The sequence below is a fragment of the Salmo salar genome, chromosome ssa24 (genome assembly GCF_905237065.1).
Source record: "Salmo salar chromosome ssa24, Ssal_v3.1, whole genome shotgun sequence".
Taxonomy (NCBI): Eukaryota; Metazoa; Chordata; class Actinopteri; order Salmoniformes; family Salmonidae; genus Salmo; species Salmo salar.
In genome coordinates, this window is record NC_059465.1 from 48668741 (window position 1) to 48693031 (window position 24291).

The window sequence follows — 24291 nt, forward strand, 5'->3', positions numbered from 1 at the left end:
TGTTTCCTCACCATGTAAGCAGTCTATAGACAAGGTATGACAGCAATCCATGCTTTTGTTCATTTTCCCTGGCACTGTTTCCACATGCTCACATTTTAGCATTTGTGACATGAATCCCATTCAAGTCATGGGACATATATACAAATAATGTGCTCATCATGTTCGAATCATCTATAAGTGACTTTGTTGACCTGCACAATCATGTCAGATGATTTGGACATGTGCGAAAAATGCTAATATCGGTCCCATGACATGAATGGGATTCGTGCCAATGCTAAAACGTTAGCATGTGGAAACTAAACTAAATCATAGATTGCTGTCAGACCTTGTCCATACACTGCTTACAGGGCAACGATGTCATTTTGTAATTTGGGTGAACAATCCCTTTCATGCTGATCTGGAACATTGGTAGAATCAAATGCTGATCTAGAATGTTAGTAGAATCAAATGCTGATCTAGAATGTTAGTAGATTCTAATGCTGATCTAGAATGTTAGTAGATTCTAATGCTGATCTAGAATGTTAGTAGAATCTAATGCTGATCTAGAATGTTAGTAGAATCTAATGCTGATCTAGAATGTTAGTAGATTCTAATGCTGATCTACAATGTTAGTAGATTCTAATGCTGATCTACAATGTTAGTAGATTCTAATGCTGATCTAGAATGTTAGTAGATTCTAATGCTGATCTAGAATGTTAGTAGATTCTAATGCTGATCTAGAACGGTAGTAGAATTAAATGTTGATCTATATTTATGATATAACATAGCTTTACTAATGCTCTTTAATTATTTGTAAAAAAAAATGTATATAGTTATTTCTCATAAAACTACATTTTCGGTTAAGGGCTCGTAAGTAAGCATTTCACTATAAGGTCTCCACATGTTGTATTCGACGCATGTGACAAATACAATTTGATTTAATTTCATTTGAACCCTGACTAAAACAACGATACAATCTAAAGCTGATCTAGAACAATGATAGAGCCTAACCTGAACAACAATAATAATAGAACCTAACCCTGATCTAGAACAATGATATAACCTAACCCAGATATAGAACAATGATAGAACCGAACGTTGATTTAGAACAACGATAGCATCTAAAGCTGATTTAGAACAATGATACAACATAACCCTGATTTAAAACAATTAAGGCATCTAAAGCTGATCTAGAACAATGATGGAATCTAACCCTGATCTACGACAATAATAGAACCTAACCCTGATCTAGAACAATGATAGAACCAAACGTTGATTTAGAACAATGATAGCATCTAAAGCTGATGTAGAACAATGATAGAACCTAACCCTAATCTAGAATAATGATAGAACCTAATCCTGATTTAGAAAAATTATAGAATCTAATCCTGATTAAGAACAATGATAGAATCTGAAGCTGATTTAGAACAATGATAGAACCTAACCCTTATTTAGAACAATGATACAACATAACCCTGATCTCTAACAATGATAGAATCTAACCATGATCTTGAACAACGATAGAACCTAATCCTGATTTAGAACAATGATAGAATCTGAAGCTGATTTAGAACAATGATAGAACCTAACCCTAATCTAGAACAATGACTGAGTCTAATCCTGAGTTAGAACAATGATAGAATCTAAAGCTGATCTGCAACAATGATAGAACCTAACCCTGATTTAGAACAATGATATAACCTAACCCTAATTTAGAACAATGATAGAACCAAATCCTGATTTAGAAAAATGATATTATCTAAAGCTGAGCTAGAACAATAGAACCTACCCCTGATCTAGAACAATTAAGGCATCTAAAGCTGATCAACAACAATGATGGAATCTAACCCTGAGTTAGAACAAGGATAGAATCTAAAGCTGATCTGCAACAATGATAGAACCTAACCCTGATCTAGAACAAGGATAGAACCTAATCATGATTTAGAAACATTATAGAATCTAACCCTGATCTAGAACAAGGATAGAATCTAAAGCTGATCTGCAACAATGATAGAACCTAACCCTGATCTACAACAATGATAGAATCTAACCATAATCTTGAACAACGATAGAACCTAATCCTGATTTCGAACAGTGATAGAACCTAACCCTGATCTAGAACAATGACTGAGTCTAACCCTGATTTAGAACAATGATAGAATCTAAAGCTGATCTGCAACAATGATAGAACCTAACCCTGATTTAGAACAACGATATAACCTAACCCTGATCTACAAAAATTGTCATCTAAAGCTGATCTCCAACAATGATAGAACCTAACCCTGATATCAAACATAATAGAACCTACCCCTGATCTACAACAATGATATCATCTAAAGCTGATCTACAACAATGATGGAATCTAACCCTGATTTAGAACAACTATAGAACCTAACCCTGATTTAGAACAATGATAGAAACTAACCCTGATTAAGAGCAATTATAGAACCTAATCCTTATTTAGAACAATGATTAAACCTAACCCTGATTTAGAACAATGATAAACCATAACACTGATCTAGAACAATGATGGAATCTAACCCTGATATGGAACAACAATAAAATCTAACCATAATTTAGAACAATTATAGAACCTACCCCTGATTTAGAACAGTGAAATAACCTTACCCTGATCTACAACAATAATACAACATGACACTGATCTAGAACAACGATAGAACCAAACACTGATTTAGAACACTGATAGAATCTGAAGCTGATTTAGAACAATGATAGAACCTAACCCTGATTTTGATCAATGATAGAACCTAACCCTGATTTTGATCAATGATAGAACCTAACCCTGATCTACAACAATGATAGAACATAACCCTAATCTACAACAATGATAGAACCTAACCCTGATATCCAACAATGAGAGAACCTCACCCTGATCTACAACAATGATAGAACCTAACCCTGATCTAGAACAATGATAGAACCTAACCCTAATTCAGAACAATGATAGGACCTAACCCTGATTTACAACAATGATAGAATCTAACGCTGAACTTAAATGTAGGTAGAATGTAACACTTATCTATAATGTTGGTAGAACCTTTCACTGATTTAGAACATTGGTAGAATCTAACTGCTGATCTAGAACGTTGGACATGTTTTTTAAATGCTCACATCCTCTATGTCACTGTCAATGCTCCTCATCTTCTTCTTCTGCTTAGCGTCCTCCTTCTTCTTCTTGTCCTTCTCGGGGATGACGTCATCCAGGAAGCTCAGCTCGTGTTGAGAGAACATGTAGTCCATCGTCTTCCTCACCGCCACCAGGGCCAGGATCTAACACCACAGGAGGCGTTGTTAACACACACGCACGCACATAAACAGAACTAGGCAGGATCTGAAGCTGGCTGGTCATTACGAACAGGGGAGACTCACCATGACAGGGAAGATAATCGCAGCCACGGTGGACTTCAGGACCCAGAGCAGCGCCAGACACAGGATCTGGATGAAGGTAAACAGGTGGACCTTCCTCAGAGGAACATGGCGCAGGTACACAAGGTCAGGTTGGTGCTTAGCTGGCATCAGGAGCAGCTGGAGACGGTCCATGAACTAGAGAGAGAGAGAGAGATGGAGGGAAGGGTAGGGGGAGGAAGAGAGATGGAGGGGGAGAGAGAGAGATGGAGGGGGAGGTGGGGGAGAGAGAGATGAGAGAGAGATGGAGGGGTGGAGAGAGAGAGATGAAGGGGGAGGTGGGGGGAGAGAGAGATGGAGGGGGAGGTGGGATGAGAGAGAGAGAGAAGGACCGGGAGAGTAAGAGGGGGAGAGAAAGAGATATGGAGGGGGAGGTGGGGAAGAGAGAGAGAAGGAGAGGGGAGGGGTGGAGAGAGAGAGAGAGAGAGAGAGAGAGAGAGAGAGAGAGAGAGAGAGAGAGATGAGAGAGATGGAGGGGAGGGGTGGAGAGAGAGAGATGAAGGGGGAGGTGGGGAAGAAAGAGAGAAAGAGAGAGAGATGAGGTGGGAGGCGGTGGAGAGAGAGAGATGGAGGGGGAGGTGGGGAAGAGAGAGAGAAGGAGAGAGAGATGATGTGGGAGGCGGTGGAGAGAGAGATATGGAGGGGGAGGTGGGGAAGAGAGAGAGAAGGAGAGAGAGATGAGGTGGGAGGCGGTGGAGAGAGAAAGATGAAGGGGGAGGTGGGGAGGTGGGGAAGAGAGAGAGAAGGAGAGAGAGATGAGGTGGGAGGCGGTGGAGAGAGAAAGAGATAGGGGGGAAGAGAGAGAGAAGAAAAGAGATATGGAGGGGGAAGTGAGGTGGGAGAGAGATATGGAGGGGGAGGTGGGGGGAGAGAGATAGGGAGGGGGAGGTGGGGGGAGAAAGAGAGAGAGAAAGATGGAGGGAGAGAGATGGAGAGAAAGCGATATGGAGTTGGAGGTGGAAGGGAAAGAGAGAGAGAGAGAGAGATGGAGGGGGAGGTGGGGAAGATAGAGAGCGAGAGAGAGATGGAGGTAGGGGAGAGAGAGGGGGAGACAGAGGGGAGAGAGAGAGAGAGAGAGAGAGAGAGAGAGAGAGAGAGAGAGAGAGAGAGAAAGACACCCAAAGGCCTAGTCAGAAAGCTCCTATTACCTATTTTCAGTTTAGTCCATACTGTAAATCATTCTGGATAAGAGCCTCTGCTACATGTAACTAATCTAACTGTAAATGTGACATGCAGGCATTGGTTCCCTCAGGTCCTGATCAGCCAATACCTGCACTCCGTTAAGAGAGGCCACGCCCATGTAGAGGAACACTCCATACAGCACTGGCATGGGGATGAACTTGAAGACAAACAAGAGTTTTTATTATTGTTTTACAGTCCACAGTCGGTAGTAGTCTACAGTACTGCCTATTGTCTACAGCCACCAGCTTACCAGTCTACACTCTATGGTCTATAGTACAGTCCACAGTCGGTAGTAGTCTACAGTACTGCCTATTGTCTACAGCCACCAGCTTACCAGTCTACACTCTATGGTCTATAGTACAGTCCACAGTCGGTAGTAGTCTACAGTACTGCCTATTGTCTACAGCCACCAGCTTACCAGTCTACACTCTATGGTCTATAGTACAGTCCACAGTCGGTAGTAGTCTACAGTACTGCCTATTGTCTACAGCCACCAGCTTACCAGTCTACACTCTATGGTCTATAGTACAGTCCACAGTCGGTAGTAGTCTACAGTACTGCCTATTGTCTACAGCCACCAGCTTACCAGTCTACACTCTATGGTCTATAGTACAGTCCACAGTCGGTAGTAGTCTACAGTACTGCCTATTGTCTACAGCCACCAGCTTACCAGTCTACACTCTATGGTCTATAGTACAGTCCACAGTCGGTAGTAGTCTACAGTACTGCCTATTGTCTACAGCCACCAGCTTACCAGTCTACACTCTATGGTCTATAGTACAGTCCACAGTCGGTAGTAGTCTACAGTACTGCCTATTGTCTACAGCCACCAGCTTACCAGTCTACACTCTATGGTCTATTGTACAGTCCACAGTCGGTAGTAGTCTACAGTACTGCCTATTGTCTACAGCCACCAGCTTACCAGTCTACACTCTATGGTCTATAGTACAGTCCACAGTCGGTAGTAGTCTACAGTACTGCCTATTGTCTACAGCCACCAGCTTACCAGTCTACACTCTATGGTCTATAGTACAGTCCACAGTCGGTAGTAGTCTACAGTACTGCCTATTGTCTACAGCCACCAGCTTACCAGTCTACACTCTATGGTCTATAGTACAGTCTACAGTCTATGGTCTATAGTACAGCCTACAGCAGCCTACAGTACATTCTACAGTAATCTACAGTACAGCCTACAGTCTACAGTAGTCTACAGTACAGCCTACAGTCTACTGTAGTCTACAGTACTGCCTACAGTCTACTGTAGTCTACAGTACAGCCTACAGTCTACAGCGTCCAGTAGGTAGGTACATATACAGTAGTCTACAGTACAGTCTACTGTCTACAGTAGTCTACAGTAGGTACATACCTTGAGGATGGGAGACATAAAGACAGACAGTATAGAACGTTGCAGACAGTAGGTAGGTACATATACAGTAGTCTACAGTACAGTCTACAGTCTACAGTATAGAGTACAGTCTACAGTACAGCCTACAGTCTATAGTAGTCTACAGTACAGTCTACAGTATACAGTAGGTACATACCTTGAGGATGGGAGACATAAAGACAGACAGCCCCGTCAGAATGAACACACAGACACCAGTGACTCTCTGCTCCCTAGGGAAACATACACATAGCTTTGGTTACACACACACACACACACACACACACACACACACACACACACACACACACACACACACACACACACACACACACACACAGTAACCAATAGAGATTTCATGAAGAGGGCAGGACAACGCCCCTTCCCCCTCAGTCATGAAGAGGGCAGGACAACGCCCCTTCCCCCTCAGTCATGAAGAGGGCAGGACAACGCCCCTCCCCCTCAGTCATGAAGAGGGCAGGACAACGCCCCTCCCCTCAGTCATGAAGAGGGCAGGACAGCGCCCCTCCCCTCAGTCATGAAGAGGGCAGGACAACGCCCCTCCCCCTCAGTCATGAAGAGGGCAGGACAACGCCCCTCCCCTCAGTCATGAAGAGGGCACGACAACGCCCCTTCCCCTCAGTCATGAAGAGGGCAGGACAACGCCCCTCCCCTCAGTCATGAAGAGGGCAGGACAACGCCCCTTCCCCCAAGTCATGAAGAGGACAGGACAACGCCCCTCCCCCTCAGTCATGAAGAGGGCAGGACAACGCCCCTCCCCCCAGTCATGAAGAGGGCAGGACAACGCCCCTCCCCTCAGTCATGAAGAGGGCAGGACAACGCCCCTCCCCCTCAGTCATGAAGAGGGCAGGACAACGCCCCTTCCCCCAAGTCATGAAGAGGGCAGGACAACGCCCCTCCCCCTCAGTCATGAAGAGGACAGGACAACGCCCCTCCCCCTCAGTCATGAAGAGGACAGGACAACGCCCCTCCCCCTCAGTCATGAAGAGGACAGGACAACGCCCCTCCCCCTCAGTCATGAAGAGGGCAGGACAACGCCCCTTCCCCCAAGTCATGAAGAGGACAGGACAACGCCCCTCCCCCTCAGTCATGAAGAGGACAGGACAACGCCCCTCCCCTCAGTCATGAAGAGGACAGGACAACGCCCCTCCCCCTCAGTCATGAAGAGGGCAGGACAACACCCCTCCCCCTCAGTCATGAAGAGGGCAGGACAACGCCCCTCCCCCTCAGTCATGAAGAGGGCAGGACAACGCCCCTCCCCCTCAGTCATGAAGAGGGCAGGACAACGCCCCTCCCCCTCAGTCATGAAGAGGACAGGACAACGCCCCTTCCCCCTCAGGAGGATGAAAAGATTTGGCATCTACAGCTGCACCATTCAGAGCATCTTGACCAGTTGCATCACCGCCTGGTATGGCCACTGCTCGGCATCCGACCGTAAGGCGCTACAGAGGATAGTCTGAAGGATCACTGGGCCAAGCTTCCTTACATCCAGGACCTCTATACTAGGCAGTGTCAGAGGAAGGCCCTAAAGACTCTCAAAGACTAGAGCCACCTGAGTCATAGACTGCTCTTTCTGCTACCGCACACCAAGCGGTACCGATGCACTAAGTCTGCAACCAACAGGACCCTGAACAGCTTCTACCCCCAAGACTGATAAATAGTTAACCAATAGCTACCTGGAATACCTGCATTGACACTTTATGCACTAACTATTTGAATTAACACTGCTGTTACCATTTATTATCTGTCCTGTTGTCTAGTCACTTTACACCTACCTATATGTACATATCTACCTGAATTACCTAGTACCCTTGCACATCGACACAGTACTAGTCTACACCTGTTGTTTACGACTCATGTGACAAATGAAATTAGATTTTGATTTGATTTTGTAAATGCTATGTGGTGGAGCGCTTGTCATGCTCACCTCACTCCCAAGAACTTGGGCATTTCTCCAGGGGCGGAGGTCTCGGTCTCCATCTTCAGACTGTCTATGTGAGCGATTGAGATGACCGTCGCCGCCACGTACCATGGCAACCCCATGAAGGAACACACAATCATCAGAACCGCAACCCAGAACAGGTCCAGGTGGTAGCCTGCGCCTTTCTGTTAGAGGACAGCAGACGTTAAAACACACACACACACACACACACACACACACACACACACACACACACACACACACACACACACACACACACACACACACACACACAGAGATTCTGCCCTGTCCTACCTTCAGACTATTGAGATCCTGCCCTGTCCTGCCTTCAGACTATTGAGATCCTGCCCTGTCTTCAGACTATTGAGATCCTGCCCTGTCCTACCTTCAGACTATTGAGATCCTGCCCTATAAAACCTTCAGACTATTGAGATCCTGCCCTATAAAACCTTCAGACTATTGAGATCCTGCCCTGTCCTGCCTTCAGACTATTGAGATCCTGCCCTATAAAACCTTCAGACTATTGAGATCCTGCCCTATAAAACCTTCAGACTATTGAGATCCTGCCCTGTCCTGCCTTCAGACTATTGAGATCCTGCCCTATAAAACCTTCAGACTATTGAGATCCTGCCCTATAAAACCTTCAGACTATTGAGATCCTGCCCTGTCCTGCCTTCAGACTATTGAGATCCTGCCCTGTCCTGCCTTCAGACTATTGAGATCCTGCCCTGTCCTGCCTTCAGACTACTGAGATCCTGCCCTGTCCTGCCTTCAGACTATTGAGATCCTGCCCTGTCCTGCCTTCAGACTATTGAGATCCTGCCCTGTCCTGCCTTCAGACTATTGAGATCCTGCCCTGTCCTGCCTTCAGACTATTGAGACCCTGGGATGTCCTACCTTCAGACTATTGAGACCCTGGGATGTCCTACCTTCAGCATGTGCTCCTTCCTGTTGACGATGACAGCGGTGATCTGCTGGTCCATGAAGAGGAGGATGGTGACCAGCAGGGCAGGCAGCGCTGACACCACATACACCCACCAAGGATTGCCTCCGAACGGGGGAACAAACCAGCCACGGTTGGGGCTCGTTGGCTGGAGGGGGAGGAACAGAGAGCAGGGCTTACAAAAACACACAGACAAGCAAACAACACACATCGTCAAGTAACAACACACATCGACAGGTAACAACACACATACAGTGCAAATTTAAATCAAATGTTATTTGTCACATGCACCGAAAACAACAGGTGTACACCTTACAGTGAAATGCTTACTTACGAGCCCTTAACCAACAATGCAGTTTTAAGAACAATAAGTATTAAGTAAAAAATATATAAGGAAAAGATAAAAATAACAAATAGCAGCAGTAAAATAACAATAGCAGGGCTTCATACAGGGTATTACGGTACAGAGTCAATGTGGAGGCTATATACAGGGGGTACCGGTACAGAGTCAATGTGGAGGCTATATACAGGGGGTACCGGTACAGAGTCAATGTGGAGGCTATATACAGGGGGTACCGGTACAGAGTCAATGTGGAGGCTATATACAGGGGGTACCGGTACAGAGTCAATGTGGAGGCTATATACAGGGGGTACCGGTACAGAGTCAATGTGGAGGCTATATACAGGGGGTACCAGTACAAAGTCAATGTGCGGGGCACAGGCTCGTTGAGGTAATTGAAGAAATGTGTACATGTAGGTAGAGTTAATGTGACTATGCATAGCTAATAACCAGAGAGTAGCAGCAGTGTAAAAGAGAGGGTGGGGGGACAACGCAAATAGTCTGGGTAGCCATTTGATTAGCTGTTCAGAAGTCTTATGGCTTGGAGGTAGAAGCTGTTAAGAAGCCTTTTGGACCTAGACCTGGTGCTCCAGTATCGCTTGCCGTGCGGTAGCAGAGAGAACAGTCTATGAATAAGGTGGCTGGAGTTTTTGACAATTTTTGGGGCCTTCCTCTGGCACCGCCTGGTATAGAGGTCCTGGATGGTAGGAAACTTGGCCCCAGTGATGTACTGGGCCGTATGCACTACCCTCTGTAGTGCCTTGCGGTCAGAGGCCAAACAGTTGCCATAACAGGCAGTAATGCAACCAGTCAGGATGCTCTCGATGGTACAGCTGTAGAACTTTTGGGGGATCTGAGGACCCGTGCCAAATCTTTCAGTCTCCTGAAGGGGAATAGGCTTTGTTGTGCCCTCTTCACGACTGTCTTGGTGTGTTTGGACCATGATAGTTTGTTGGTGATGCGGACACCACCTCCTTTTTCTGTAGTCCACAACCATCTCCTTTGTCTTGATCACGTTGAAGGAGAGGTTGTTATCCTGGCACCACATGGCCAGGTCTCTGACCTCCTCCCTATAGGCTGTCTCATTGTTGTCGGTGATCAGGCCTACCACTGTCGTGTCGTCGGCAAATTTAATGATGGAGTTGTGCCTGGCCATGCAGTCATGGGTGAACAGGGAGTACAGGAGGGGACTAAGCACGCACCCCTGAGGGGCCCCCATGTTGAGAATAAGAGCGGCAGATGTGTTGTTACCTACCCTTACTACCTGGGGTCGGCCTGTCAGGAAGTCCAGGATCCAGTTGCGGAGAGAGGCGTTTAGTCCCAGGGTCCTTAGCTTGGTGATGACCTTTGAAGATACTATGGTGTTGAACGCTGAGCTGTAGTCAATGAACAGCATTCTCACATAGGTGTTCCTTTTGTCCAGGTGAGAGAGGGCAGTGTAGAGTGCAATAGAGATTGCAACATCTGTGGATCTGTTGGGGCAGTATGCAAATTGGAGTGGGTCTAGGGTTTCTGGGATAATGGTGTTGATGTGAGACATGACCATTCTTTGAAAGCACTTCATGGCTACAGATGTGAGTGCTACATGTCAGTAGTCATTTAGGCAGGTTACCTTAGTGTTCTTGGGCACAGGGACTATGGTGGTCTGCTTGAAACATGTTTGTATTACTGACTCAGTCAGGGACAGGTTGAAATTGTCAGTGAAGACACTTGCCAGTTGGTCAGCGCATGCTCAGAGTACACATCCTGGTAATCTGTCTGGCCCCGCGGCCTTGTGAATGTTGACCTGTTTAAAGGTCTTACTGACATCGGCTGCGGAGAGCGTGATCACACAGTCGTCCGGAACAGCTGATGCTCTCATGCATGCTTCAGTGTTGCTTGCCACAAAGCGAGCATAGAAGTTATTTAGCTCGTCTGGTAGGCTCGTGTCTCTTGGCAGCTCGCGACTGTGCTTCCCTTTGTAGTCTATAATAGTTTCCAAGCCCTGCCACATCCGACGAGCCTCGGAGCCAGTGTAGTACGATTCAGTCTTAGTCCTGTATTGATGCTTTGCCTGTTTGATGGTTCGTCTGAGGGCATAGCGGGATTTCTTATAAGTCCCGCTCCTTGAAAGCAGCAGCTCTACCCTTTAGCTCAGTGCAGATGTTGCCTGTAATCCATGGCTTCTGTTTGGGGTATGAAAGTACGGTCACTGTGGGGATGACGTCATCGATGCACTTATTGATGAAGCCAGTGACTGATGTGGTGTACTCATCTATGCCATTGGAAGAATATTCCAGTCTGTGCTAGCAAAATAGTCCTGTAGCTTAGCATCTGCTTCATCTGACCACTTCTTTATTGACGAAGTCACTGGTGCTTCCTGCTTTAGTTTTTGCTTGTAAGCAGGAATGAGGAGGATGGAATTGTCAGATTTGCCAAATGGAGGGCAAGGGAGGGCTTTGTACGCATCTCTGTGTGTGGAGTAAAGGTGGTCAATTTTTTTTTTCCTCTGTAGAGGTAAATAGACAGCTACAAAAAAATATAGATGAAAACTTTCTTGATAAATAGTGTTGTCCACAGCTTATGATGAGACACTCTACCTCAAGCGAGCAAAACCTTGAGAGTTCCTTAATATTAGATTTCGTGCACCAGCTGTTGTTTACAAATATATATACAGAACGCCACCTCTTGTCTTACCAGAGGCTGCTGTTCTATCTTGCCGATACAGCGTAAACCCCGCCAGCTGTATGTTATTCATGTCGTCGTTCAGCCACGACTCTGTGCAACATAAGATATTGCAGTTTTTATTGTCCCGTTGGTAGGATATTCATAATCGTAGCTTGTCTATTTTGTTATCCAATGATTTTACGTTGGCTAATAGGACTGATGGCAAAGGCAGATTACCCACTCGCCGTCAGATCCTTACAAGGCCTACGTCCCCGATATCTCTGTCTCTTTCTCCAGCAAATGTTTTATTTTTATTTTATTTCACTTTTATTTAGCTAGGTAGGCTACTTGAGAACAAGTTCTCATTTACAACTGTGACCTGGCCAAGATAAAGCAAAGCAGTTCGACACATACAACAACCCAGAGTTGTTGTAATCAGTGATTTTTGCATTTCATTCCAGTCATTGGCATGAGAGAACTCGAAGGACTTGCGGCCAACTTCAACAACAAATGTTGTTTTGGTTCGAAATAATCCATAGTTATATTGAAATAGCTCCATTTTGTTCATGCGTTCAGGTAACTATCCGAAGGGTGATGCGCGAGCGCATTTCGTGACAAAAAAATTCTAAATATTCCATTACCGTACTTCGAAGCATGTCAAACGCTGTTTAAAATACATTTTTATGCGATTTTTCTCGTAAAATAGTGATAATATTCCAACCGGGCGACGTTGTATTCGTTCAAAGACTGAAAGAACAAAATGGAGAATTCACATGAACGCGCATTTCCAGTGTCACTCTCCCCAGGCAGGCCAGTAAGAAACAGAGCTGCTGTACTTAGCCCAGAGACTGCAGAGCTCTCATTACACTTTCTGGCGCCTTCTGAGAGCCAATGGAAGCCTTAGAAAATGTCACGTTACAGCAGAGATAACCTAGAAGGACAACAAATTGTCAGACAGGCCACTTCCTGCATGGAATCTTCTCAGGTTTTGGCCTGCCATATGAGTTCTGTTATACTCACAGACACCATTAAAACAGTTTTAGAAACTTTAGAGTGTTTTCTATCCAAATCTACTAATTATATGCATATTCTAGTTTCTGGGCAGGAGTAGTAACCAGATTAATTCGGGTACGTTTTTTATCCGGCCGTGCAAATACTGCCCCCTAGCCCCAACAGGTAGGAAGGAACCCACCAGATACAACCCTAAATCCGTAAACATGGGCACCCTCATAGATATCATTCTGACCAACTTGCCCTCCAAATACACCTCTGCTGTTTTCAATCAGGATCTCAGCGATCACTGCCTGCATCCGCTACTGGTCCGTGGTCAAACGACCACCCCTCATCACTGTCAAATGCTCCCTAAAACGCTTATGCGAGCAGGCCTTTCTAATCGACCTGGCCCGGGTATCCTGGAAGGATATTGACCTCATCTCGTCAGTCGAGGATGCCAGGTCGTTCTTTAAAATTAATTTCCTCACCATCTTAAATAAGCATGCCCCTTTCAAAAAATGTAGAACTAAGAACAGATATAGCCCTTGGTTCACTCCAGACCTGACTGCCCTCGACCAGCACAAAAACATCCTGTGGCGGACTGCACTAGCATCGAATAGTCCCCGCGATATGCAACTGTTCACGGAAGTCAGGAACCAATACACGCAGTCAGTCAGGAAAGCAAAGACTAGCTTTTTCAAACAGAAATTTGCATCCTGTAGCTCTAACTCCAAAAAGTTTTAGGACACTGAAGTCCATTGAGAATAAGAGCACCTCCTCCTGTGACGACCCTCCCACTCTGTCTGCCGTATTCTCTCTCTTTGCTCTTGCTTCCTTATTAGGATGCCGGTGGGTGGAGCCGGGAGGGTTGTCATGGGAAACACCTGGGCCCGGGTCCCAGAATAAATCTTCCACATTCATTGGGGGACTCTCTCCATGCAGACACACTATTGTTTATTTGTATATAGGTTACCTTAGTTAATAAATATATTTTGATATTCCTTATCTCCACGTTGTCTCCCTTTTTGTTAAGGGCTTCAAGCCGGTTCGTGACACTCCCAGCTGCCCACTGCACTGAGGCTAGGTAATACTGTCACCACCAATAAATCCACGCTAATCGAGAATTTCAATAAGCATTTCTCTACGGCTGGCCATGCTTTCCTCCTGACTACCCCAACCCCGGCCAACAGCTCCTCACCCCCCGCAGCTACTTGCCCAAGCCTCCCCAGCTTCTCCTTCACCCAAATCCAGATAGCAGATGTTCTGAAAATGCTGCAAAACCTGGACCCGTACAAATCAGCTGGGCTAGACAATCTGGACCGTCTCATTCTAAAATTATCCGCTGCAATTGTTGCAACCCCTATTACCAGTCTGTTCAACCTCTCTTTCGTATAGTCTGAGATCCCTAATGATTGGAAAGCTGCCGCGGTCATCCCCCTCTTAAAAGGGGGTGACACTCCAGACCCAAACTGTTATAGACCTATAACCATCCTGCCCTGCCTCTCTAAAGTCTTCGAAAGGTCAAGTTAATAAACAGATCACTGACCATTTCGAATCCCACCGTACCTTCTCCGCTGTGCAATCCGGTGTCATGACGTTGGCCTGTGGGTAAGGTTTATGACCCCCCCCCCCATAAATACCTTTCTCTCTTCCTCTCTTACTGACCCTACTGAAGGACTGCTGTCCTGTTAAATATAGAGAGTCTGGGAACATCAAACAAATGTGGAAAGGTACCACATATTTGGTTAATAAAACCAGTTGGAAATATGCTTGGGAACGTAATGAGTATGTATGTCAGTTCGGTTGTTATCTGAGACATTATGACTGATGACAGGACGACATAAACTGTATATGAGAAAGTATACACCCTCTAGTTATCAGAGTCACATGGAATTGTTATGCAATTGAAATGTTTGATATTGAAAATGTTTGTTAGGAGATGAAATGTAATTTTAGCTTCCGAATGAGAGATTTGGCTTTTATTAAGGAAAGTGCCCTGCTCGATCAGTAACCCAACCCTGTGAAGAGACAGGGGTTATAAACGATGAAACACCTCCCTCCCCCTCCCCACTATATAATCCTTTGACGAAAAGATAACCAGGTGGTTCCAGTACTGGAGGTCTGCAGCCTCTACGTTAGAAGGACACACATGTCAAGTACAGAACTAAGCCAACCTCGGCGTGAGCTCTGGTATGAACTGGTATGAACTTTGAGCTTATTCACTACAGAAGTGCTACTTCCTAGCCGTTGAGTTAGCAGCGGCCGCTGTAACGTGGGCTAGGAAAGGACGGACGACGGATCCAGTCTAACAGACGGACGAAGATACCACCACTTATCCAATTGACCACCAGAGACATTCTTCCGAGTAACAGGAAGATCTGTTGGCCAACCCGGCCAGCATCTACGACCAATCTACCGAAGCGCAGCTCAGAGTAAATATTTATTGCATTTTCCTTTTCCAAATGGGCGGTAATTTAGAATGCATAAGATAATGTATTTACGATAGCATAGCTGCTGTTTCTTTGTTCCTAAATCTTCCCGCTCTTTCATTCAAGCCCAACCCCCTTTCCTTTGTGCAACCAGCCATGATACAGGTTCCGTCCACCAGGACGTTTTCTGTATGATGTCATTGTATTCTGTGTATTTGTAATTCTGTGTGATTAGTTAGGTATTTAGTAAATAAATAATTAAACCCAATTTTGTATTGCTGATTCAACTTGTTAGCCAGGGTTCGTGAAGATAGCCAAGAATTTACAACTTTCATTATGAGACTGAAAATAAGGTGAGGATTGAGATGACGGCTATCGATGTAAAATATTACTAAGTATTTTAAGAGTTTATGCGGAAGATAACATCTCTATAAACGTTCTTCCGTGGTGCCCCGACTTTCTAGTTAATTACATTTACATGATTAGCTTAATCAGGTAATATTAATTACAGAGAAATCATTTTATAAATTAGCCTGTCATATCACTTAATCCGGCATAGCCAAAGACACGACACCGGTTTCCGAGCTGGTCACGGGTGCACCTCAGCCATGCTCAAGGTACTAAATGGTATCATAACCGCCATCGATAAAATACACTACTGTGCAGCAGTATTCATTGACCTGGCCAAGGCTTTTGACTCTGTCAATCACCACATTCTTATCGGCAGAGTCAACAGCCTTGGTTTCTCAAATGACTGCCTCGCCTGGTTCACCAACTACTTCTCAGATAGAGTTCAGTGTGTCAAATCGGAGGGCCTGTTGTCCGGACCTCTGGCAGTCTCTATGGGGGTACCACAGGGTTCAATTCTAGGGCCGAGTCTTTTCTCTGTATATATCAACGTTGTCGCTCTTGCTGCGGGTGATTCCATGATCCACCTCTACGCAGACAACACCATTCTGTAAACATCGGGCCCTTCTTTGGACACTGAACTTCTTATGGGCAGGTGGGACGGTAGCGTCCCACCTGGCCAACATCATGAAATTGCAGAGCGTGAAATTCAAACTAGTATTATAAATATTTAACTTTCATAAAATCACAAGTGTAATACATCAAAATAAAGCTTAACTTCTTGTTAATCCAGCCACGGTGTCAGATTGCAAAAAGGCTTTACGGCGAAAGCAAACCATGTGATTATCTGAGGACGATTATCTATTGTGTTATCGACTGTACGCTTGTTTATTCCATGTGTAACTCTGTTGTTTGTGTCGAACTGCTTTGCATTATCTTGGCCAGGTTGCAGTTGTAAATGAGAACTTGTTCTCAACTAGCCTATCTGGTTAAATAAAGGTTAAATAAAATAAAAAGGTTGGAAGGTTAACATTCGCCCCCCAGTTTGAGGTCCTGAGCGCTCTGGAGCAGGTTTTCATCAAGTATCTCTCTGTACTTTGCTCCTTTCATCTTTCCCACGATCCTGACTAGTCTCCCAGTCCCTGCCACTGAAAATAATCCCCACAGCATGATGCTGTCACCACCATGCTTCACCGTAGGGATGGTGCCAGTATTCCTCTAGACGTAACGCTTGGCATTCAGGCCAAAGAGTTCAATCTTGGTTTCATCAGACCAGAGAATCTTGTTTCTCATGATCTGAGAGTCTTTAGGTGCCTTTTGGCAAACTCCAAGCGGGCAATCATGTGCCTCTTACTAAGTGCCTTCCGTCTGGTCACTCTACCAAGAAGGCCTGATCGGTGGACTGCTGCAGAGATGGCTGTCCTTCTGGAAGGTTCTCCCATCTCCACAGAGGAACTCTGAAGGTCTGTCAGAGTGATCATCGGGTTCTTGGTCACCTCCCTGACCAAGGCCCTTCCCCCCGATTGCTCAGTTTTGCCAGGCGGCCAGCTCTAGGAAGAGTCTTGGTGGTTCCAAACTTCTCCATTTAAGAATGATGGAGGCCACTGTGTTCTTGGGGACCTTCAATGCTTCAGAAATGTTTTGGTACCCTTCCCCAGATCTGTGCCTCGACACAATTCTGTCTTGTAGCTCTACGGACAATTCCTTCGACCTCATGGATTGTTTTTTGCTCTGACATGCACTGTCAACTGTGGGACCTTAAATAGACAGGTGTGCGCCTTTCCAATCAGGTAACAACATAAAGACAAGTAACAACACACACCGACAGGTAACAACACACAGCGACAGGTAACAACACACAGCGACAGGTAACAACACACAGCGACAGGTAACAACACACAGCGACAGGTAACAACACACAGCGACAGGTAACAACACACAGCGACAGGTAACAACACACAGCGACAGGTAACAACACACCAGGTAACAACACACCAGGTAACAACACACAGCGACAGGTAACAACACACAGCGACAGGTAACAACACACAGCGACAGGTAACAACACACAGCGACAGGTAACAACACACAGCGACAGGTAACAACACACAGCGACAGGTAACAACACACAGCGACAGGTAACAACACACAGCGACAGGTAACAACACACAGCAAAAAGTAAAAACATACACGTGTATATAAACTGTATGTTTACCCACACACACCATGCAATATTAGAAATTGTATCTAACGTACATTTAAAACAAATATGTGGTATCTGAGTAATGTAGATATGCATCTGAAATTAGCCGTACCTTGAACTCAGTTGGGACTATGAGCTTGGGAGTGTCCACTCCTACTAGCATGTCCACGCCGCAGAAGATCAGGATGGCCAAGATAATGGCAAAGTCACTGATTAGTTTCCTCACCTACACAGAGAGAAACACATGTAACCAAGCACAGATTAGGGTTACAAACATTACCTACACAGAGATATACATGTACAATGACAGTCACAATAGTAGGGGTAGGTGTGTACAGTAGGGTTAGGTGTGTACAGTAGGGTTAGGTGTGTACAGTAGGGGTAGGTGTGTACAGTAGGGGTAGGTGTGTACAGTAGGGGTAGGGTTAGGTGTGTACAGTAGGGGTAGGTGTGTACAGTAGGGGTAGGGTTAGGTGTGTACAGTAGGGGTAGGGTTAGGTGTGTACAGTAGGGGTAGGTGTGTACAGTAGGGGTAGGTGTGTGCAGTAGGGTTAGGTGTGTACAGTAGGGGTAGGGGTAGGTGTGTACAGTAGGGGTAGGTGTGTGCAGTAGGGTTAGGTGTGTACAGTAGGGGTAGGGTTAGGTGTGTACAGTAGGGGTAGGGTTAGGTGTGTACAGTAGGGGTAGGGTTAGGTGTGTACAGTAGGGGTAGGTGTGTACAGTAGGGGTAGGGGTAGGAGTGTACAGTAGGGGTAGGGGTAGGGGTGTACAGTAGGGGTAGGGTTAGGTGTGTACAGTAGGGGTAGGGTTAGGTGTGTACAGTAGGGGTAGGTGTGTACAGTAGGGTTAGGTGTGTACAGTAGGGTTAGGTGTGTACAGTAGGGGTAGGGTTAGGTGTGTACAGTAGGGGTAGGGTTAGGTGTGTACAGTAGGGGTAGGTGTGTACAGTAGGGGTAGGTGTGTACAGTAGGGGTAGGTGTGTACAGTAGGGGTAGGGGTAGGTGTGTACAGTAGGGGTAGGTGTGTACAGTAGGGGTAGGGGTAGGTGTGTACAGTAGGGTTAGGTGTATTTTTCCAACCGAATTGAGGAGAATAAGAACAATCCAAAATGTGTTTTTGATACTGTCGCAAAGCTAACTAAAAAGCAGCATTCAACAAGGGAGATTAGCTTTCACCTCAACACTGATAAATTCATGAACTTCTTCGATGAAAAAATCCTGATCATTAGAAAGCAAATTACGGACTCCACTTTGAATCTGCGTATTTCTCCAAAGCTCAGTTGACCCGAGCCTGTCTGAGGCCAATCTCTGGGCCATGTACCAACCCAGACTCAAGGCCTGCAATTGATAGGCACTCCTTTCCATGTGTATGGAAGATGTAATAGAGGTGTCAGATCTCCCTGTGTAATAGAGGTGTCAGATCTCCCTGTGTAATAGAGGTGCCAGATCTCCCTGTGTAATAGAGGTGTCAGATCTCCCTGTGTAATAGATGTGTCAGATCTCCCTGTGTAATAGAGGTGCCAGATCTCCCTGTGTAATAGAGGTGCCAGATCTCCCTGTGTAATAGAGGTGCCAGATCTCCCTGTGTAATAGAGGTGTCAGATCTCCCTGTGTAATAGAGGTGCCAGATCTCCCTGTGTAATAGAGGTGCCAGATCTCCCTGTGTAATAGAGGTGCCAGATCTCCCTGTGTAATAGAGGTGCCAGATCTCCCTGTGTAATAGAGGTGTCAGATCTCCCTGAGTAATAGAGGTGTCAGATCTCTCTGTGTAATAGAGGTGTCAGATCTCCCTGTGTAATAGAGGTATCAGATCTCCCTGTGTAATAGAGGTGTTGCTGTATCCATTTAAGAAGTTTGTTTCCCCGAAGTACAGTTTGTTACACTTTTAACATTATCACATAAACCAGGTTGGGGCCCCTAATCCTATAAATTTGTTTGTAATGTACTTGATAGAGAGGCAATCTTTAAGATTGGTATTACTTCTGAACGCTGAGAAGTTTAAAATCTTCTAACGGTTCAAAAACATTCTGTGTCTCCTGAAAATGTCTCTTTACTATAGAATTAAACTGCATCGAAGTTGTGGAAAAGGCATTGACAAACGATATGACACTATCAACAGCATGGCCTGGTTAGGAAGTTCCCCGCTGTCATGACATGCCCTGGGGGGAGGATCATAGCCCCCCTCTCTCTCTCCACAGTTTGATGACTTCATGACAGGTCATAAATACCTGGTAGAAACTGCCATGCAGTACTGAGAGAGTTTACCAGAACTGTGTTTGTTCATCCCCAAAATGAGAGAACTAAAGAATATTTATATTTTTGAGAATGTGGGAATGGTCTGTGGACACTTAAGGGACAGTTATGACGAGTGTGTTTCATTTGGTGATCTCATGAAGGACAGGAAATAGATAAGTGTACATTTCCCAACTGTCAGGTTTCCATCTAAATATTGTGAAACATATGTGATTCAACATATGTGAAAATATGTAATGTGGTGTTAACCTTCTAAATGAGAGTCTGGGTTTTCATATAAAGTTAACCAAATCAATGGCCACGCCCACGTGAGCATAGACATTACTTCGGCGTCATGGAACCGCACTTTTCTACTCCGGAGTATAAAACTTACCGTGACCAAATTTACTTTTCATGCCAAAGAGAACCACGGTAAGCCAGACGTCTCAAATGGTTAAGAAGTCAGAGAACACAGGGACAGAGTCCCCACGTTGGAATGGCTACAGCTCTATATGCCATGGAGACAATACAGCTGTAGTTTGGCTACACGGCTGGAAATGGTTAGCTGAGACTATCGATCACTACAGAATAAGAGCAAATCTTAGACATATAATCACTAGTCTGCAGCTAGAAATTACATAAATCTAGAATGAGAATACTAGCTGAAGCATCTATTCTATGAGAACGGGTGTAAATATATAAATTGCAATTATTCTCGAATGAGAGGCCATTCATGTGCAAAGGATTAGCATTCAATTAATGTAATTATATACTGTGTGTAGTGAAATAATTGTGTGTCTTTCCCGCTCTCTCTGTCCCCAATCCTTTCCTTTGTCTACCAAGCCATCATATCGGCTTAGTCCACTAGGGGCTTTTCTATCGTTGTTAGTAACCATATCTACTGTTTGTTATGTAGTTCTGTGTGATTAGTTAGTTAGTTAGTAAATAAATAATTAAGCCAATTTGTATATTTCTGATTCATTATGGAAACTAGGGTTCGTGCAGATAACCAAGAATTTTACGACGTTTGGTATGATACTAATGAGGTAACAATTAATCATTAATTAATAGAAGATCAGATATTAAAATATCCAAAGAGTTATATTCGGAAAATTATAACTTTGTAATCTCAACATTTTCCGTGATGCCCAGATTTCCTAGTTAATGTTTACATGATTAGTTTAATCACGTAATAATTAAACCTTGAAAACTGATTTGATATAAACAAGTATTCACATTTAATGATAGTCCAGACACAACACCACGATGGCATGACAAACGGTACGACACTATCAACAGCATCGGCCTGGCTAGGAAGTTACCCATGATGGGTTAGGGTAGGTGAGTACAGTAGGGGTAGGGGTAGGTGAGTACAGTAGGGGTAGGGGAGGTGTGTACAGTAGGGTTAGGGTTAGGTGAGTACAGTAGGGGTAGGGTTAGGTGTGTACAGTAGGGGTAGGGTTAGGTGTGTACAGTAGGGGTAGGGGTAGGTGTGTACAGTAGGGTTAGGTGTGTACAGTAGGGTTAGGTGTGTACAGTAGGGGTAGGTGTGTACAGTAGGGGTAGGTGTGTACAGTAGGGTTAGGTGAGTACAGTAGGGGTAGGGTTAGGTGTGTACAGTAGGGTTAGGGTTAGGTGTGTACAGTAGGGTTAGGTGTGTACAGTAGGGGTAGGTGTGTACAGTAGGGGTAGGGGTAGGTGTGTACAGTAGGGCTAGGTGTGTACAGTAGGGGTAGGTGTGTACAGTAGGGTTATGTGTGTACAGTAGGGTTAGGTGTGTACAGTAGGGTTAGGGTTAGGTGTGTACAGTAGGGGTAGGTGTGTACAGTAGGGCTATGTGTGTGCAGTAGGGGTAGGTGTGTACAGTAGGGTTAGGGTTAGGTGTGTACAGTAGGGTTAGGTGTGTACAGTAGGGGTAGGGGTAGGGGTAGGGGTAGGTGTGTACAGTAGGGGTAGGGGTAGGTGTATACAGTAGGGGTAGGTGTGTACAGTAGGGTTAGGGTTAGGTGTGTGCAGTAGGGCTAGGTGTGTACAGTAGGGTTAGGTGTGTACAGTAGGGTTAGGTGTGTACAGTAGGGTTAGGTGTGTACAGTAGGGGTAGGGGTAGGTGTGTACAGTAGGGGTAGGGTTAGGGGTAGGTGTGTACAGTAGGGGTAGGGGTAGGTGTATACAGTAAGGTTAGGGTTAGGTTAAGGGTTAAGTACTGACCCATGTAGGGAAGAAAGGACTGGTCTTGAACTTCTTCAGCATCATGGAGGTAGTGTAGGTTCCCAGGAAGAGGATGAAGGAGATCAGAGTGATGTCAGGAACATATTTACATGCCTTCCCCACCAGCTCTCCTCCATACTTCAGACACTCCTTCTTAGACAGGGACGACCACGTGGCATTCAGAGGCTGCGGACACAAAAAAAAGTATTCAGAGAATGCAGAGATAAATCAATATGACTTTGAGTATGTAGAGACAAAACAATATGAGACTGTAGATACAAAACAATATGACTTAGAGACTGTAGAGACAAAACAATATGCCCCTAGACATATTATTTGGTCCCCCTTTTCTGTTTATGAGTTTGGAGTTTGGGGTTAGGGGTTAGATTATGGGGTTTGGGTTGGGGGTTAGGGGTTAGATTATGGGGTTTGGGTTGGGGGTTAGGGGTTAGGGGTTAGATTATGGGGTTTGGGTTGGGGGTTAGGGGTTAGGGGTTAGATTATGGGGTTTGGGTTGGGGTTAGGGGTTAGATTATGGGGTTTGGGTAGGGGGTTAGGGTTGGGATTAGGGGTTAGATTACGGGGTTTGGGGTAGGAGATTATGGGGTTTGGGTTAGGGTTAGATTATGGGGTTTGAGTAGGGGGGTTAGGTAGATTATGGGGTTGGGTTAGGTTAGGTAGATTATGGGGTTTGGGGTTAGGTAGATTATGGGGTGGGTTAGGGTTAGATTATGGGGTTTGGGTTGCAGTAGGTTAGAGGGTTAGATTATGGGGTTTGGGTTGGTTAGGGGTTAGATTATGGGGTTTGGGTTGGGGTTAGGGGTTAGATTATGGGGTTCGGGTTTAGGGTGGGGGTTAGGGTTGGGGTTAGGTTAGGGTTAGGGTAGGGTTAGGGGTTAGATTATGGGGTTCGGGTTGGGGGTTAGGGGTTAGGGGTTAGATTATGGGGTTCGGGTTGGGGGTTAGGGGTTAGATTATGGGGTTCGGGTTGGGGGTTAGGGGTTAGATTATGGGGTTCGGGTTAGGGGTTGGGGGTTAGATGATGGGGTTTGGGTTGGGGGTTAGGGGTTAGGGGTTGGGGGTTAGATTATGGGGTTTGGGTTGGGGGTTAGGGGTTGGGGGTTAGGGGTTAGGGGTTAGATTATGGGGTTTGGGTTGGGGGACTTACTAGATCAGTGTTGTTGAAGTACCAGACAGCAGTGCTGTCAGCATCCAGAGGATCCCCAAACGCCTCCGTACTGTTTTCTGGAGGACAACAAGAGAACAAATCAGTCTCAGAAATCATCGAGATGTTAAGACATTAATTTTACTTCAAGAGTTAAAGGCCATGACCAAGAGAAGCAACCAACCTGGCATCCCACCATGACCCCTGCAACAGCAGCCAACCTGGCAACCCACCCTTACCCCTTCAACAGCAACCAACCTGGCATCCCACCATGACTCCTTCATCAGTAACCAACCTGGCATCCCACCATGACCCCTTCAACAGCAGCCAACCTGGCATCCCACCATCAAATCAAATGTATTTATATAGCCCTTCTTACATCAGCTGATATCTCAAAGTGCTGTACAGAAACCCAGCCTAAAACCCCAAACAGCAAGCAAGGCAGGTGTAGAATCCACATCGACAGGACAGTAGTGGAGAAGGTGGAACATTTTAAGTTCCTCGGCGTACACATCACGGACAAACTGAAATGGTCCACCCACACAGACAGCATGGTGAAGAAGGTGCAACAGCGCCTCTTCAACCTAAGGAGGCTGAAGAAATTTGGCTTGTCACCTAAAACCCTCACAAACTTTTACAGATGCACAATCGAGAGCATCCTGTTGGGCTGTATCACCGCCTGGTACGGCAACTGCTTCGCCCACAACTGCAAGGCTCTCCAGAGGGTGGTGAGGTCTGCACAACGCATCACCGGGGGCAAACTACCTGCCCTCCATGACACCTACACCACCTGATGTCACAGGAAGGCCAAAAAGATCATCAAGGACAACAACCACCCGAGCCACTGCCTGTTC

The 24291-nt window shown here is 45.5% G+C and overlaps 1 protein-coding gene across 5 annotated transcripts in view; it reads right to left on the reverse strand.

Moving 5' to 3' along the window:
• slc4a4a (solute carrier family 4 member 4a) overlaps positions 1 to 24291 on the reverse strand; it is a 205906-nt gene that overhangs the window by 23177 nt on the left and 158438 nt on the right. For all 5 annotated transcript variants that reach the window (XM_045706588.1, XM_045706590.1, XM_045706589.1 and 2 more), the window contains 9 exons: positions 23441 to 23517; positions 22273 to 22458; positions 17946 to 18059; positions 8861 to 9022; positions 7917 to 8095; positions 6129 to 6201; positions 4676 to 4744; positions 3370 to 3543; positions 3112 to 3270 (listed from right to left, as the gene is read on the reverse strand). In XM_045706588.1, coding sequence (XP_045562544.1) covers positions 3112 to 3270; positions 3370 to 3543; positions 4676 to 4744; positions 6129 to 6201; positions 7917 to 8095; positions 8861 to 9022; positions 17946 to 18059; positions 22273 to 22458; positions 23441 to 23517 — 1193 coding nt within the window. The remainder of the gene's footprint in view (positions 1 to 3111; positions 3271 to 3369; positions 3544 to 4675; positions 4745 to 6128; positions 6202 to 7916; positions 8096 to 8860; positions 9023 to 17945; positions 18060 to 22272; positions 22459 to 23440; positions 23518 to 24291) is intronic.